This window comes from Solenopsis invicta, chromosome 6 (assembly GCF_016802725.1).
Source record: "Solenopsis invicta isolate M01_SB chromosome 6, UNIL_Sinv_3.0, whole genome shotgun sequence".
Taxonomy (NCBI): Eukaryota; Metazoa; Arthropoda; class Insecta; order Hymenoptera; family Formicidae; genus Solenopsis; species Solenopsis invicta.
Genome location: NC_052669.1, coordinates 16,859,520 through 16,873,121, shown reverse-complemented (window position 1 = coordinate 16,873,121; position 13,602 = coordinate 16,859,520). Strand labels below are relative to the sequence as shown.

Sequence of the window (13,602 nt, the reverse complement as noted above, 5' to 3'; positions counted from 1 at the left end):
CTACAATATAATGTATGTTTTATTAGGGATTAAGAACTATGATTTTATTCTTATACAAAGCTAAAACTATTGATAGTGTGACGCTAGCATATCATCTTTAAGCACTTTAGACATGTATAATAATTATAAATGAATAGTTACGTTATTGTTTTTTGATAGAACTGTAATGTATGTAATATTAGACTGAAAACTATCGATAGTGATGCAAGCATGTTACATTCCAGCGTGTGAAATGCATTTAATAATGATAAAAAACTTTTTTTATTGTTTTTATGGCCGGAACTATTAATATGATTTATAGAAACGGTAGAACTCTATAAATATTCGTACTTTGGCTCATAAATTCGAAATTTCATGAGATGCTGGAAGATGTAACGGAAAGTTAGCATCTTATTTTTTGAAATATTTTTTTTTTGCGTAATTCGATAGAACTTTTGCTAAAAATTATCCAGAACTGTAGAACTATAGTGAATGCGAGTAGAACTGTCCTTGTTTTGTGGGATGCCAAAATATGATATGCTAACTTCACACACGTCGGAGATTGCGAGACGCGGTGAAACGCGTGCGATTCTACAGTCAAATTTTGAGACTTTGAATTTTAATATAAAATACAATTTTCAAGGGATTTTAATTTTAAATATGCGGAACGGTAGTATTATTGTTTAATCGTTATGTCGCCAAAAAGTTAAAATTTTAATATTGCTTCCGAGTGAAAACAATTTTTATTCTTTAAACATTTTTAATGCTCTCGATTTTTTTGTTATTTTAATTCCGTGTACACAGTGAAATAGCGGAGTAAGCGCACTACAAGATTGTAGGTTGAATCTTATGATTTCATTGTTGCTACTATGAGAAGACTATTTTTCTTTGTGTCTGAATAAACTTTAGGAATTGGGCGCGCGGGTGCTTCGTGGTTCTCGCGGAGTTGAGACGCGCGAGCGTGCCGCAATACGGGTTGATCTTCTGCGATTTTTACCAGCTATAGTTTTTAAGATATTTAGATGCGACAAGCGCAATATGATAGCTAAATGTACGCGCAACATGTTTCCAGGTCAAAAATTATGAATTTATAGTTACTACTGGACAAAAACTATTTTTCTTTGTGCCTGGGAAAATAATTGACAATGAGATCAGGCCGCGCGAGCTTCATGGCGCAGGCGGAAGCCGCAAGGCACGGGGAAGCACTGCGTGCGAGCACTGTGAGTCACTTTCCTTAGATTCCGCGTATAATATTTGATTCAATTTATATTTTAAATAATGATCTCAGGTATGCATGTACGGCGCGATAGCACTTTGTACACGCAATCATCATGCGATCACGAGTCTATTTTTTTTATTAGTGTAAATATAATAACGAGTATCACAAAAATTAAACGATTACGCGTAGCTATTTCAGTTTTAATTGTGTAAATCCTGATTTGAAGAGGCCAACTAAATTGAAATTATTTTTATAAGTCTGTAACGCTGGTACTTTTTCGGTGCGGCAGGAGTATCGGGATATCTTTCGGCGCGTTGGGATATCGTGATCGGTTGCTCGGATGTGCTCGCCGGATGCCAGGGTTTTTTGGTAGTAATGAGAACTTCGTGTTGAGTACAATGATACAAACGTAACAATATATTTATCAAATATAGTTGAAATACACAAGTAATACTAAGGCGGAATGCTTGGTTAAACGATAATCGGACCAGCGCGCAAAGTAAAAGAACGATGATTGGTCGGGTCGGACAAAATATAATTCGCGACGTAACTTAATATTTGAACAAATGAACGGATTCGGATAACTAAAGAAACGGACGGACTGGTATTATGCGCTATGCGCTTGGAGTTAATAATGGAATGCTCGGTTAAACAATATCACTTGGGCAACGAACAGACGGATTCGGATTACGCGCTGGGCGTGCGGAATTAATGCTCAGAGTTGCCGCGCTGCGGCGAACTCCGAGTGCCGTGAAATGGGCCGTGATTGGCCCGCGCGGTCGACCAGTAGCGGTCGTGGTATCGACGGCTCGCAGCGCGGCGGACGGTTCCGCGCTGCTCGAGGGTCGACGACGGTGACGGCCTGAGGACGGACACCCCGTGAGGTACGGTATGCCGGACACGGGAGCGGTGTCGGCGGGATCGGCCCGGAGACTCACGGAACGGACGGGTCGGATTGACGAGAATGCCCGTCGTCCGGCTGAATGGAACGGATAGGCCGTGCCGTGAGAATGCCCACCGCACGACTGAGCGAATCGGATTGGCCGGACGCACGAGGATGCCCGTCGTCCGGCGGATCGAATTGGCCGGACGCACGAGAATGTCCGTCGTCCGGCGGATCGGATCGGATTGGCCGAGCATACCCGGTCTCGGGAACGACGAGTACTCCCATCGTATTGAGGTGGTGGCTGGACTACGGGTACTCGCGGAGGAGCTCGAGGATGCCCGAGCTAGGAGACGCCGAGTATGCCCGGCGCTGGATAGGATCCGGTGAGATCGGATGGTCTGGGAGATTTCTCTCGTTCGGTTGCCCACCGCCGGCTTATATACGATTCCGCGCGGCTAGATGCACCAATCAGCGCGCGCGGTCGGACCGGCCGGAGTGAGAACGCTTGCCGAACGCGGCGCGTGGCGTGTCGGTCGCACGTGGTATCACGTGGTCGTGCTATAATTTTGCCGAGCGTACGCACGTGCTCGGTATCAGTGAGTCGGACGGTTGGTCGGTCTTAAGTGGCGGTAGAGAGGCGTAATGTTACAAGTCGAATTCCTTGTTATAATTGTTTTTGTTGTATTTTAGGAAAATTTAACCGTATTGAGAATTATATTGATGAACGTATGCGAATGGTGCGGAAAAATAAAAAAAAATTTTGGCGCCAAACGTAACATTAAATATTTTTTGTAGTTCGTAAATTTGAAATTGCAATGTTTAAGTTTTTGCAAAAAAATTTTATGACTGTTGAGTTTTATTTTATTAACAACATTTGTATAATTAATAATTTAATATTAATTCCTTTATTCCTCAATATATATTATTCAATTAATATAATATTTTATATCTATGCTAAATTAGTGTTGTATATTTTATAATTTTTTGAATTTGGTACTTTTGATAGCAAGATCTATATACATATTGTAGACAGATTATTGTATGAGTGGTATTAGTTGATATTGTTTCCTTTCGGTACTTTCTTTAATTTAATATTCAAATCTCATGTGTCTTTTTTGCGATTACATATTTAAAATAGGTTAAAAGGTGCGTGTTGAATAAAATCAATTTATTTCAAAGCGGCATTCAAAAATTCTCTAATCTTACTAGGAATTTTAATAAAAATTTCTGGAAAATCCTAGATTTTTATGGAATGGATTTACAAATTTTGAGTGGACACCCTAAATATTTTTGGAAAATGCAAAGGTCGCATGATAACTTTGTTACATACCATTGAATTTGTAATAAAATTAGCTTTATTTTGCTTATAAAGGCTCTCTCATTTTAAGCGGCGCTATATTGAACCGCCATACTGAATTGTTAAAAAGGCTACATTCTATTCAAAACTATAATAGTACATGTATTAATATATTCATATAAAATATTATATAATATATTATGAAACCTCAAACGTTTTTTTCCATTGCGTTAATTTTTGGTAGGAGAGGTAGTGTTCGTTTTACGCAAAACGTCCCACACGTTTATCGATTGTTATATTGGAAATTTAGAACGTATGCATGATTCCAGAGTCTTCCAGCGAGAAGTAGTCCAATACAATCGAATAAGAAATGCAGAAATGTCTTTAATTTCAAATAATATGCATCTCATAGATGATTCTTACCTTATTAACCCAATCAATAAAATGTTAGCATTGTGTCGGCAGATTCGATCAAGACGTTGGCAGATTGAACTCAACTGATCTCAAATTCTGCTTACGTTCTGTTGATAGAACCTGTTGATGTCACTGAAATGACAGCACCAGGCGAGCACGCCGTGCTGCCAGCACATGACGCCAGATAGACGGCAGAATTCAAATATGACATGCGCAACACAATCTGACGGCAAACTGCTAGCACAAATCGAGCATCCCGTGCTGACAAGATCTGATGTCACGCTGGCAGCAGAAATCAAGCATTTTTATTCAAAAAATTTAAAAAATTTCTATTATAAAAAATTTTTTTTTTAGTTTTCTTGCAAATTTTATTCTTATTTTTATTATAAGTAATCTAATTTGCATATATTCTATTTTACTAATTACGATTACGTATTATTTTACAATTTTTGAATACGCATTGGCGTCGGCGGGATTCGAATCTAAGATTTCGGGATAATTACCCAATATGCTAACACTGAACTCTAATCATACAGTTGTGATGTCGTTAATAAAAAGTAATATTTGAAGTAAAGCTGATTTGAACAGGAAGAAACTTACGTGTTGAGTACCGTGCGATCATTCTCGCTAGATCTTTGATTATTTAGCCTTGAATATTTTTAAAATAAGCCATATAAACAATATATTGTAAATAATTAAAACCTGTTCTTGCCCATGGCCAGACTAGTATAATAATAAAAAAAAACAATTGGAAATAGTACCGGAGCATAAAAAAGCATTAATGACGTAAAAAGAATGCTTGCAAAATCAATTTTGCAACTAATTGTTATAAACAAATTACTAAAATTTGATTGTAGAAGAAAACTCCAATTAATTCTACGGGAGAAATAACTCTTAAGAAACATATATAACGCTTTCTTAATTGTTATTAACAAATTAGTTGCAAAATTTACTTTTGCAACGTTTCTTTAGTAATTTTTCCCGCAGAATCGATTGGCGCAATCAGTTCTCGTTTAGAGTAAATTTTTAATAATTTGTTTATAGCAATTGGTTACAAAATTGAGTTTTGAAAAATTCTTTTGACATTAGTAATGTTTCTTCATGCTTTGGTCCTATTTCTAATTCTAATCTTTTTTAATTATTTTTGTTAGTCAGACCATGGCCAGAACGGGTTTTAATTATTTATATGTGCGAACAGATGCAGACAGAAATCTCGACAAATACAATGCGGATAGATACGGATAGGATTCTTGTACGTAATTGCGGATAGGTGCAGATAGAAATTGCGGCGTATAGAATGCAAACAAAAGTCGACAGTACATATGCATAAAGAAATTGATTCATCCAATAATTAAGCAAATGCATAAGAAAATGGATCAATCACTTTTTTTATGCACATATTATTTATGCATGCATTCATGCAAGTTTGTCTGAATAGGCCTTTAATAAATTCATGAAGAGTGACGTCACAATTTAAAAATATGCAAAACAACACGGTTAGTTTGATTTCTGCTACCAGTGTGACATCAGATCTTGTTAGCACGGGGTGTTCAATTTGTGCGAACAATTTGCCGTCAGATTGTGTTGTGCAAGTCTTACTCTAATTCTGTTGTCTATCTGATATTAGGTGCTGACAGCACAGCGTGTTTGCGTGGTGCTGCCAGTCTGCTATCAGATTGTCGCGTAGATTGTGCTCGTTTTTTGCCAGCAATCTGACGTCAGGTCTTATCAGCACGCGGTGCTCGATTTTTGCTGCCAGTTTGCCGTCAAATTGTTTTGCGCAGGTTATGCTTGATTTCTGCCGCCAATCTGAAAACAGTCCTGTCAACACTATTTGCTCGATTTTTGCTGGAATTAAATGCCAACAGTTTCTGTTCTATTTCTGACAGCAGTTTGTTGACACCGCAGATATTGCAGAGTCTATGTGAAATCTGTTGTCTTTCTAGCAACAGAAATTGATAGCAGACTCTCCGAATAATCTGTTTGTTTATGTTTGGTTGACGGGGTAATATGTAAAGACTCTATTTAGAGATAATGAGCATTTAATACTTTTAAATAACAATGTAAATTTAAGTTTGATAAGATCCATAATTGAAAGAGATTTGGGTTTGTTAAAATCAAAATTTATAAGATTAAAATATTTGGATATTTTGAATTTTAATTTAGGAAATAACATGATTGCTACAGCTTGTATGCTTTGCAATAAGAAATTATTTTAACCTTAAAATAATACATACAAATATTATTTGCGTTCTTCATATTAAACTTTTCCGGGGGTTGAGCTACCTACCGAGCGCGTCTCCGGGTGGCGGATAGGAGAACGGCCGGAGGGGCCCGAGTCCCCCAGGGATACAATCTTGCGTGGGATTAGGGTACCTCTGGTTAGTGGCGGTTATAACTGGTCTCCCAGGTGTAAAACCCTGCGTGAGGTCAGGAAGGCCGCTACCAGCTCCTTAAGCCAAGCTGTAAGCTATCGTGGCGATGGCTGCGTGGCACTGAGGGAGCAGTGTCTTGAACGATGCCTCTGGGGCGCCAGGCGACACCTCAGAGTAAGTAGCCTTACTCACGCATCCGGGGCTCTGTGTGGGCGGACCGCTATTTCCCTAGGTATTTGTGGGACCAAGATGGAAACATTTAAAAATCTCAAAGACGTTGTAGAGGAGATGGAGGGCTCGCAGTGCGGGACTTCCAGTGCGGAGGCGGCGGAGGGGGTTGCGGACGGGGGTCATCTGGACTCTGAAGGCGCCACCGCCTTCGGCTCCGACTCACAGGCGGAGACGGTGGGTGCGGATGGGGCTCGCCCGGGCTCCGGAGACACCACCGCCACCGTCTTAGAGAAAGACTCCGCGCCAGCGGCGGGCCCTCTTGGCAAGAGGAACCGCTCTGGTGCGGAGAAAAGGAGGGCCAAACGGGAACGAGAAAGGTCTCAGTGCGGGATCTCCTCGGGCATCGTGACCTTCCCCCCCGGTAGCAACGCCGAGGGAGAGAAAAGGGCACGCCGGCGGCAAACGCCGGAAGGGCTCCACGGACACTCCCCCTTCAGCGGAAGGACCCGCTTAGAAGCATAGGGCTCAACGCATTGGGACCTATGCCGAGGCGGTGGACTCTTTAACAAGGGTTATCATTCCCGAGGGTTATCCCGAGGAGGAAATCACTGCTGAGCGGCTGGCGCTCTTGAAGCTGGCCGTCAGCAGGGCAATCAGTGGGATCCGGGAAGGACCCATTCCATGCTTCCGTCATATCTTCCTTAGGGGAGGGGCCGCGGTAGTCTTAGACAGGAGATGAGGCGTCCCTAATCTAGCTTGCTGAGCAGATGGGGAACATCTCTCCCTGGGAAAACGCCAAGCTCAAGGTGGTGGGCCCGGAGGTGCTTCAAAGGCAGCACAGGGCCGTGGTCTGGGTCCCGGGGGCTCCCGATGAACCGGCCGCGGTCCTGGAGCGGCTGGAGAGGCAGAATCCTGGGCACATCACCGGGAGCTGGAAGATTATGGCTGAGAACGTAGGGGGCTACCAGGGATGGTAGGAACCTGGTTCTCAGGATTCCAGAGTCCAGCGTCCTTAAGCTGAAGGCGTTGGACTTCAAGCCCTACCTCGGGCTCGACCAAGTCACCTTCAAGGTGAGCGGGGCCCAAGGTGGGGATAGGGAGGGCGAGAAGGGGCCCCCTATGAACGAATCGTAAAATTTGATCGTCCCGGGGTGACCTTTACTCAGATTAACTTGCACCACAGCAAAGGGGCCTCGGCGATTCTGTCGAGGAAACAGGCTGCGGTGCACACAGCCATTTCACTGATACAAGAGCCTTGGCTCGTCCGGGGCCGTATCAGTGGCGTGGCAGCATGCGGGAAGTTATTTAAGCCTCCAACATCCGAAAAGCCCAAAGCCTGCGTAGCGGTGAAGGGCGTTGACGCTCGACTAATCCCGCATTTATGTTCCAGAGATGTGGTAGCGGTCGAGCTTAATGTTGCCGATTCCTTGGGAAGTAGGAAGAGGGTGGTGGTGTGCTCCGAGTATTTTCCTCATGACGAGGGGGCCCCGCTGCCGCCGGAACCGGTGACCAGACTGGTAGAGTACTGCCAGAGTGAGCGGCTTCCCCTGATAGTGGGGTGCGATGCTAACTCGCACCACACGGTTTGGGGTAGCACGGATACCAATGATAGAGATGGGAGGTTGTTGGAATTTCTAGCGTCGACGGACCTGGAGATTCTTAACAGAGGTAACAAGCCCACCTTTTGCACGGCGGTGAGGAGAGAGGTTCTCGATCTTACTGTCTGTTCTAGATGTATATCGAGGGATGTGGTCGGATGGAGGGTCTCGCGCGAACTTTCACTATTAGACCATAGGCAAATCACCTTCAAGCTGGCTTGGGCCAAAGGTGAGGTGACGACGTTCAGGGACTCCAGAAGGACCGATTGGGACTCCTATCGGGTGGACTTAAAATGCTATCTCGAGGGCTTCCCAAGGAGGCACTGAGGAGGAACTGGAGTTCTGGGTGGATCATCTGCAGAGGGCTCTGGTGGAGAGCTACGAAAGGAACTGCCCAGAAAGGGCGGTTAAAAATTCCAGGGGCAACTCCTGGTGGAATCCCAAGCTGCAAGAGCTCAGAAGTGCGGCTTGGAGGGCCTGGAATAGGGCCAGGAACACGGGCCGCCAGTCGGACTGGGAACTTCATAGAAGGGCCCAGAAAGACTACAGAGACTTTGTGGTAAGGGCTAAGAAAAAGAGCTGAAAAGAGTTCTGCGAGTCGGTAGAGGGCGTGCCCGAAACCGCAAAACTATGCAGGATTCTAGCCAGAAACCCAGACGCCGTCCTGGACTCCATTAGTCCCCCTGATGGGACAATGGTGACCGGGGAGCGGTGTCTGGTGCACCTGCTGGAAACCAACTTTCCGGGCTTTCGCAGGGAGCACGGTAAACTGTTCGCCCATGATGCGGCGAGCTTGCGCAAGGCTCGTAAAGCGGACTGGGGATTAGCGACCAGCATTGTCAAGCCCGGAAAAGTGAGATGGGCGATAAACACCTTTAAACCTTTTAAGTCGGCGGGACCAGATCAAGTCTTTCCGGCTCTTTTACAGGAGGGGCTGGAGCTGGTCGTGGAACCTCTGACAAGGACTTTGAGGGCATGTTTGTCTCTGGGCCATACGCCTTGCGCATGGAAACTAGCGAGAGTGGTATTCCCAAAAGCAGGAAGAGTGAGCTACTCTTCTGCTAAAGACTTCAGACCGATAAGTCTGACTTCGTTTCTCCTGAAGATTCTGGAGAAATTGGTCGACGCGTATGTAAGAGACGTTGTCCTCCCGCGGCGCCCCATGCACTGCGCGTAGCACGCATACCGCATGGGCTACTCCACGGAGATGGCTCTTCATGCGACTGTGTCGTTTATCGAGGAGCAACTGGAGAGGGGCGGCTATGCGGTGGGCACCTTCTTAGATATAGAGGGTGCTTTCAACAACATCTCGCACAAGGTGGTGTGTGAAGAAGCGTTGCACAGGGGTGTGCCGGAGAAACTCGTGGAGTGGATCCGGGGCATGCTAGGGCGACGAGTTATAGCTTCGTTGGGAACAACGAGGGTCAGTGGATGGGTGGAGAGGGGGTGCCCCCAGGGTGGGGTGCTCTCTCCACTGTTATGGTGCCTGGTAGTGGATGGGCTGCTTGAGGGGCTGAGTGAGAAGAGCTTCTTTGTGCAGGGCTACGTTGACGACGTGGCTCTGTTAGTGCGAGGACCCTTTCTCGGGCCTCTCTTGGAGCTCATGCAGAACGCACTGGGAACAGTAGAGCGGTGGTGCAGGGGGACCGGTTTGTCAGTGAATCCGCTAAAAACGGGGCTCGTTGTTTTCACTCGCAAATATAAAGTGGGCACTATAATAGGGCCCACATCTTTGAAGGTACAAGGCTAGCCCCAGCTAAATCAGTAAAATATCTGGGAGTGATCCTAGATAAGAAGCTGTCCTGGAGGGAACATCTTGAAAGCCGCTGTAAGAGTCTGTGCTCTTTTCTTCTTCACTTCTGGATGTACAGGAGAATCGTGGGCCAGACATGGGGGTTGAAGCCCAGGATGGTCTGTTGGATCTATACAGCAATACTTCGACCCAGGCTCACCTATGCAGCAGTTGTGTGGTGGCCTAGGGCGCGGAAGAAAGCGGCGGTGGTGGCGCTCGAGCACATCAGGGCTCTGATTTTAAGAGGGGCTCTGGGTGTAATGCAAACCACGCCGGTGACAGCTATGGGCATTTTGCTCGGGATTGAACCACTTCATCAGGTGGTGGTGGAGACGGCGGCGATCGCTGCACACCGACTAGCCTGTGAACTGAAGTGGAAGGAGGGGACTGCGCACACTAAGTTCCCCAACGGCGTGCTGACCGACTCCATCTTTGGAATGAAGCAAGACAGGATGCCAGCAGTTCGGGCCCTGAACAAGCGCTTTAAAATGCAGGTCACAGGGCTCGTGGACGGGAAAGAACCTGGGGCACTGGTTCAGGCCTGGGACGGGGACGTCTGGATTACAGATGGGTCCAAGACTGGTACGAGCTCCGACGCGGGCATTGTTTGCCGACAAAGGAGGGTGGCGGAAAGCCTGCCCCTGGATGGGTACGCCACAGTTTTTCAGACGGAGATCGTGGCGATCCTAAGATGTGCCCAACTGGCCCTGGAAGGGAGGGAGACAGGTGGGCGCGTGAGAATATGCTCGGACAGTCAAGCTGCTATCAAGGCACTCGAAGCTCCGATTTGCACCTCGCGGCTGGTCTGGGACTGCAGAAATGCACTGGAGAAGCTGGCGAAGGATAAAGAAGTTATCGTGACCTGGGTCCCCGGTCACTCGGGGATTGAGGGCAATGAGAAGGCCGATCGGCTCGCCAGGGCCGCATCAAGAATGGAGGTGTTTGGGCTGGGACCGGTGCTGGGGGTCCCTTTCTGCCTTGGCAGGAAGAGGCTTCGGGCCTGGTTACGGAACGAGCACCTCGAGTTTTGGAAAAATGAGCTGAGGACCAAATGTCGACAGGCCGGGACTCTCTACTGGGGGAAACACATAGTGAGGGCCTAGTCGGGGATAAGGTCCTTGAGCAGAAGAGACGCCAGGCTAGTAGTGCAAATACTGACTGGCCATGGAGCCCTCAATTACTACATGCACAGGCTGGGCCGATCTGATACGGCCGAGTGTAGGGCTTGTGGAGAGGAAGAGGAGACAAGTCTCCACATTTTTTGTGACTGTCCGGCCTATGCGGGGCTAAGATTAAAACTACTAGGCTCTGCATTTCCCGAGCCAGGGCAGATTAGCGGACTAACTATGAGAGACCTGAGTCTTTTTTGGAGGGAATCGGGGCTCCCATAGGCCGCAAACGACTGGAGGGTTGGGCAACAGTCTATGTGCCGTAGGCGGATCTTTGACCCAAGGACCGCCCCCTCAGTTTTATTATTATTATTATATTAATCTTTAAAAATAATTAATTGGAATTAATTTAAAATAGAGTCTTATAACTTGCATGTTGTATAAAATGTAAAAAACAAAATTTTTAAGAAATCAAGAAAAAATTTTTCATATACTATATAATTGTATATAAATATACATATATATAAATATTTAATTTATATACACTAGACAAAATAAGCGCGCGCTACAGAACTTTTGATGTTACATAATTACACACAAATTAGGAATTTAATATTGCACTCTTAATTTTTCAATACTCAAAGACAAAATACGCAATCTCCGCGATGACAGCTACTCACGAAGTTAGCGAGAGAATCAATCGGTGTCGCGGAAAAGCGACAAAAATGATTTCGATATATTCTTTAGATACCTTTTTTCAGAAAGGATATAATCATATATAATTGTATATAAATTGAATATACATATATGTGTATATATATATATATTGTCACGTACTTTTCCTGACGCCGGAGAGCAACGGCGAAATACGCGATCAAACAACGAAATGACTCGCGAAACACGCGCGGGAGCGACGAACTAACTGAGAAACACCAAATGCTAGCACCAAATCGCGAGATTGGGCGCCAGACGCGATGATACCGGTCGCGTCTCCGGGTTCACTATTCCACTCTAAACACGGATTCACAACACGCGAGAATGCGTCATGTCGAAACGCGAAATCGTCGCTCGCACGCGGCCAGCTAGCTCCTCTAACCGGTAGAGGGGCGGGGTAGCGGAGACAGGGACGAAGCGGCTCTCTTACGGGAGACGACGGGTAGGCGAGAAATTAAGTAAAGTCAGGCCGATATAACAGATAGAGAACACATGTATTGCAGTGCATAATAGAGACGGCTTACCATAAAATAAGAACAAAAAAGAATAGCGGTTAGCGTAAGAAAGAAAGACAAAGAGATAAGGCGTTGACCAAAAAGAAATTAACAAGTCGGACGCGGGAATTACTTCACTCAGACCATGATCACGCTATACGCACCGATCACGACGACTGGTCCCGCGCGAAGCGCGGCAGCCAATCACACGCGCTCTGACCGGCGCGGCAAGAACGCGAACGCAGAGCCTCCGCTAAGACGAGCCACGTAACTCTGAGACACGAGTGCGTACAATAAAAGCTCCACGCCGGCGACAACGCAGTCGCCAGAACCGCAATACAAAATTAATAGAACACGCGCGATACACCAAGTCACCGATATCTCGGACGGCCGTATGATCACGGCCGTAACACGACTCACGCACGTGCGCGAGGGCTTTGCGGCTTCCTGGGAAGTCGGTCGTCCGCGAGCTTCGACGGCTCAAACACACGCGGCAGCCGACAGCTGGGTGCTCCGACGAGGTCTCGTGCTTGAGGTGGAGAGCCAGCCAAACACTAAGAAGCAAGGTGCGTTCAATCGCCACGCGGCGAACGCACTCGCACACGAACCTAATGGCTCCACCTCAGAGCGCGAGCCGGTCGACACCGACAGCCCGTGGCTTTACACGATTGTTAGAGGGTCACCTCGACGCAGACTCCGGTCCTCCTCCTGGTCCCTCAGGTCCTCTGGGATCCTCTAGTGGACGCGCTCGCCAGGCCGGACACTCTCGCCGATATCGGTCCTTCCGATAGCCACCGACGATAACACAGACCGATAGCTCGCACTCGCTCGCTCTTTAACGCGACTTGTACGCCGAACGCCGGGTCGCACGCAAAAGCCGAGAGGATCGCGCTCGATGCGCGATCGATGAGCGCTACCCCTCCCACAGGGTGCGCGATATCCTTGCGCCTAGCGGCGCGGCCTATCAGCGGCCGCCCTTATCTAGCCGTGACGTCACGGCAGCGCAGTGTCGGGTCTCCGCAGGTGTCGTGCGGTCCCCGTCGGCATCCGACATCCTCGTCGTTCTTGTCGTCCTTGCGGACGACAGCAGCAGAATTTTTCCAGCGACGACTCTTCGCCGCTACCCTCCTCGATGGACAGCCGGCATTCGACGGCTCTCGTCCTGGCCGTTCGTCCGCCCCAGCCTGTCCATCAGCTGTGCCACTCGCGAGCCTCCTTTGCGTGGCGCTTATCTGTCGCCACGTCTCGTCTCCTCCTCCTCTCCGTCGGCGTTTTCCTGTGCGCCGGCCCTGGACGATCGCCCTCTCCCTTTCCTGTCGCGGTCCGTCTCCCTCGCCACTGCTGGTCCTTTGGCGGCGTTTGTCGAGGTGTCCGCGGTTACATGTAATAAGCCGCGAATGAATAAATAAAATAACACGCAACGCAGTCCCGCCGGAGATTTCTCTCTCTCACTGAGTGCCCGGCCCGGTCGTACGCGCCACGCTTAGATGGAGGACGAAGTGGCGAGGCAGATAAAACTGCCACGTCACAATATATATATATATTTATAATTAT

At 47.1% G+C, this 13,602-nt stretch overlaps 2 protein-coding genes across 2 annotated transcripts; both read left to right on the top strand.

Moving 5' to 3' along the window:
- Positions 1-7,108: 7,108 nt before the first annotated feature.
- On the top strand, positions 7,109-8,522 carry LOC120358104. Its single transcript, XM_039450822.1, has 3 exons — positions 7,109-7,314; positions 7,525-8,168; positions 8,257-8,522. The coding sequence occupies exons 1-3, from the start codon at positions 7,109-7,111 to the stop codon at positions 8,520-8,522; spliced, it is 1,116 nt and encodes a 371-aa protein (XP_039306756.1).
- A 1,325-nt stretch (positions 8,523-9,847) lies between these two features.
- On the top strand, positions 9,848-10,834 carry LOC113004717. The gene has a single exon (XM_026138911.2). It carries the CDS (start codon positions 9,848-9,850, stop codon positions 10,832-10,834), a length of 987 nt encoding a protein of 328 aa, XP_025994696.2.
- Positions 10,835-13,602: the final 2,768 nt, after the last annotated feature.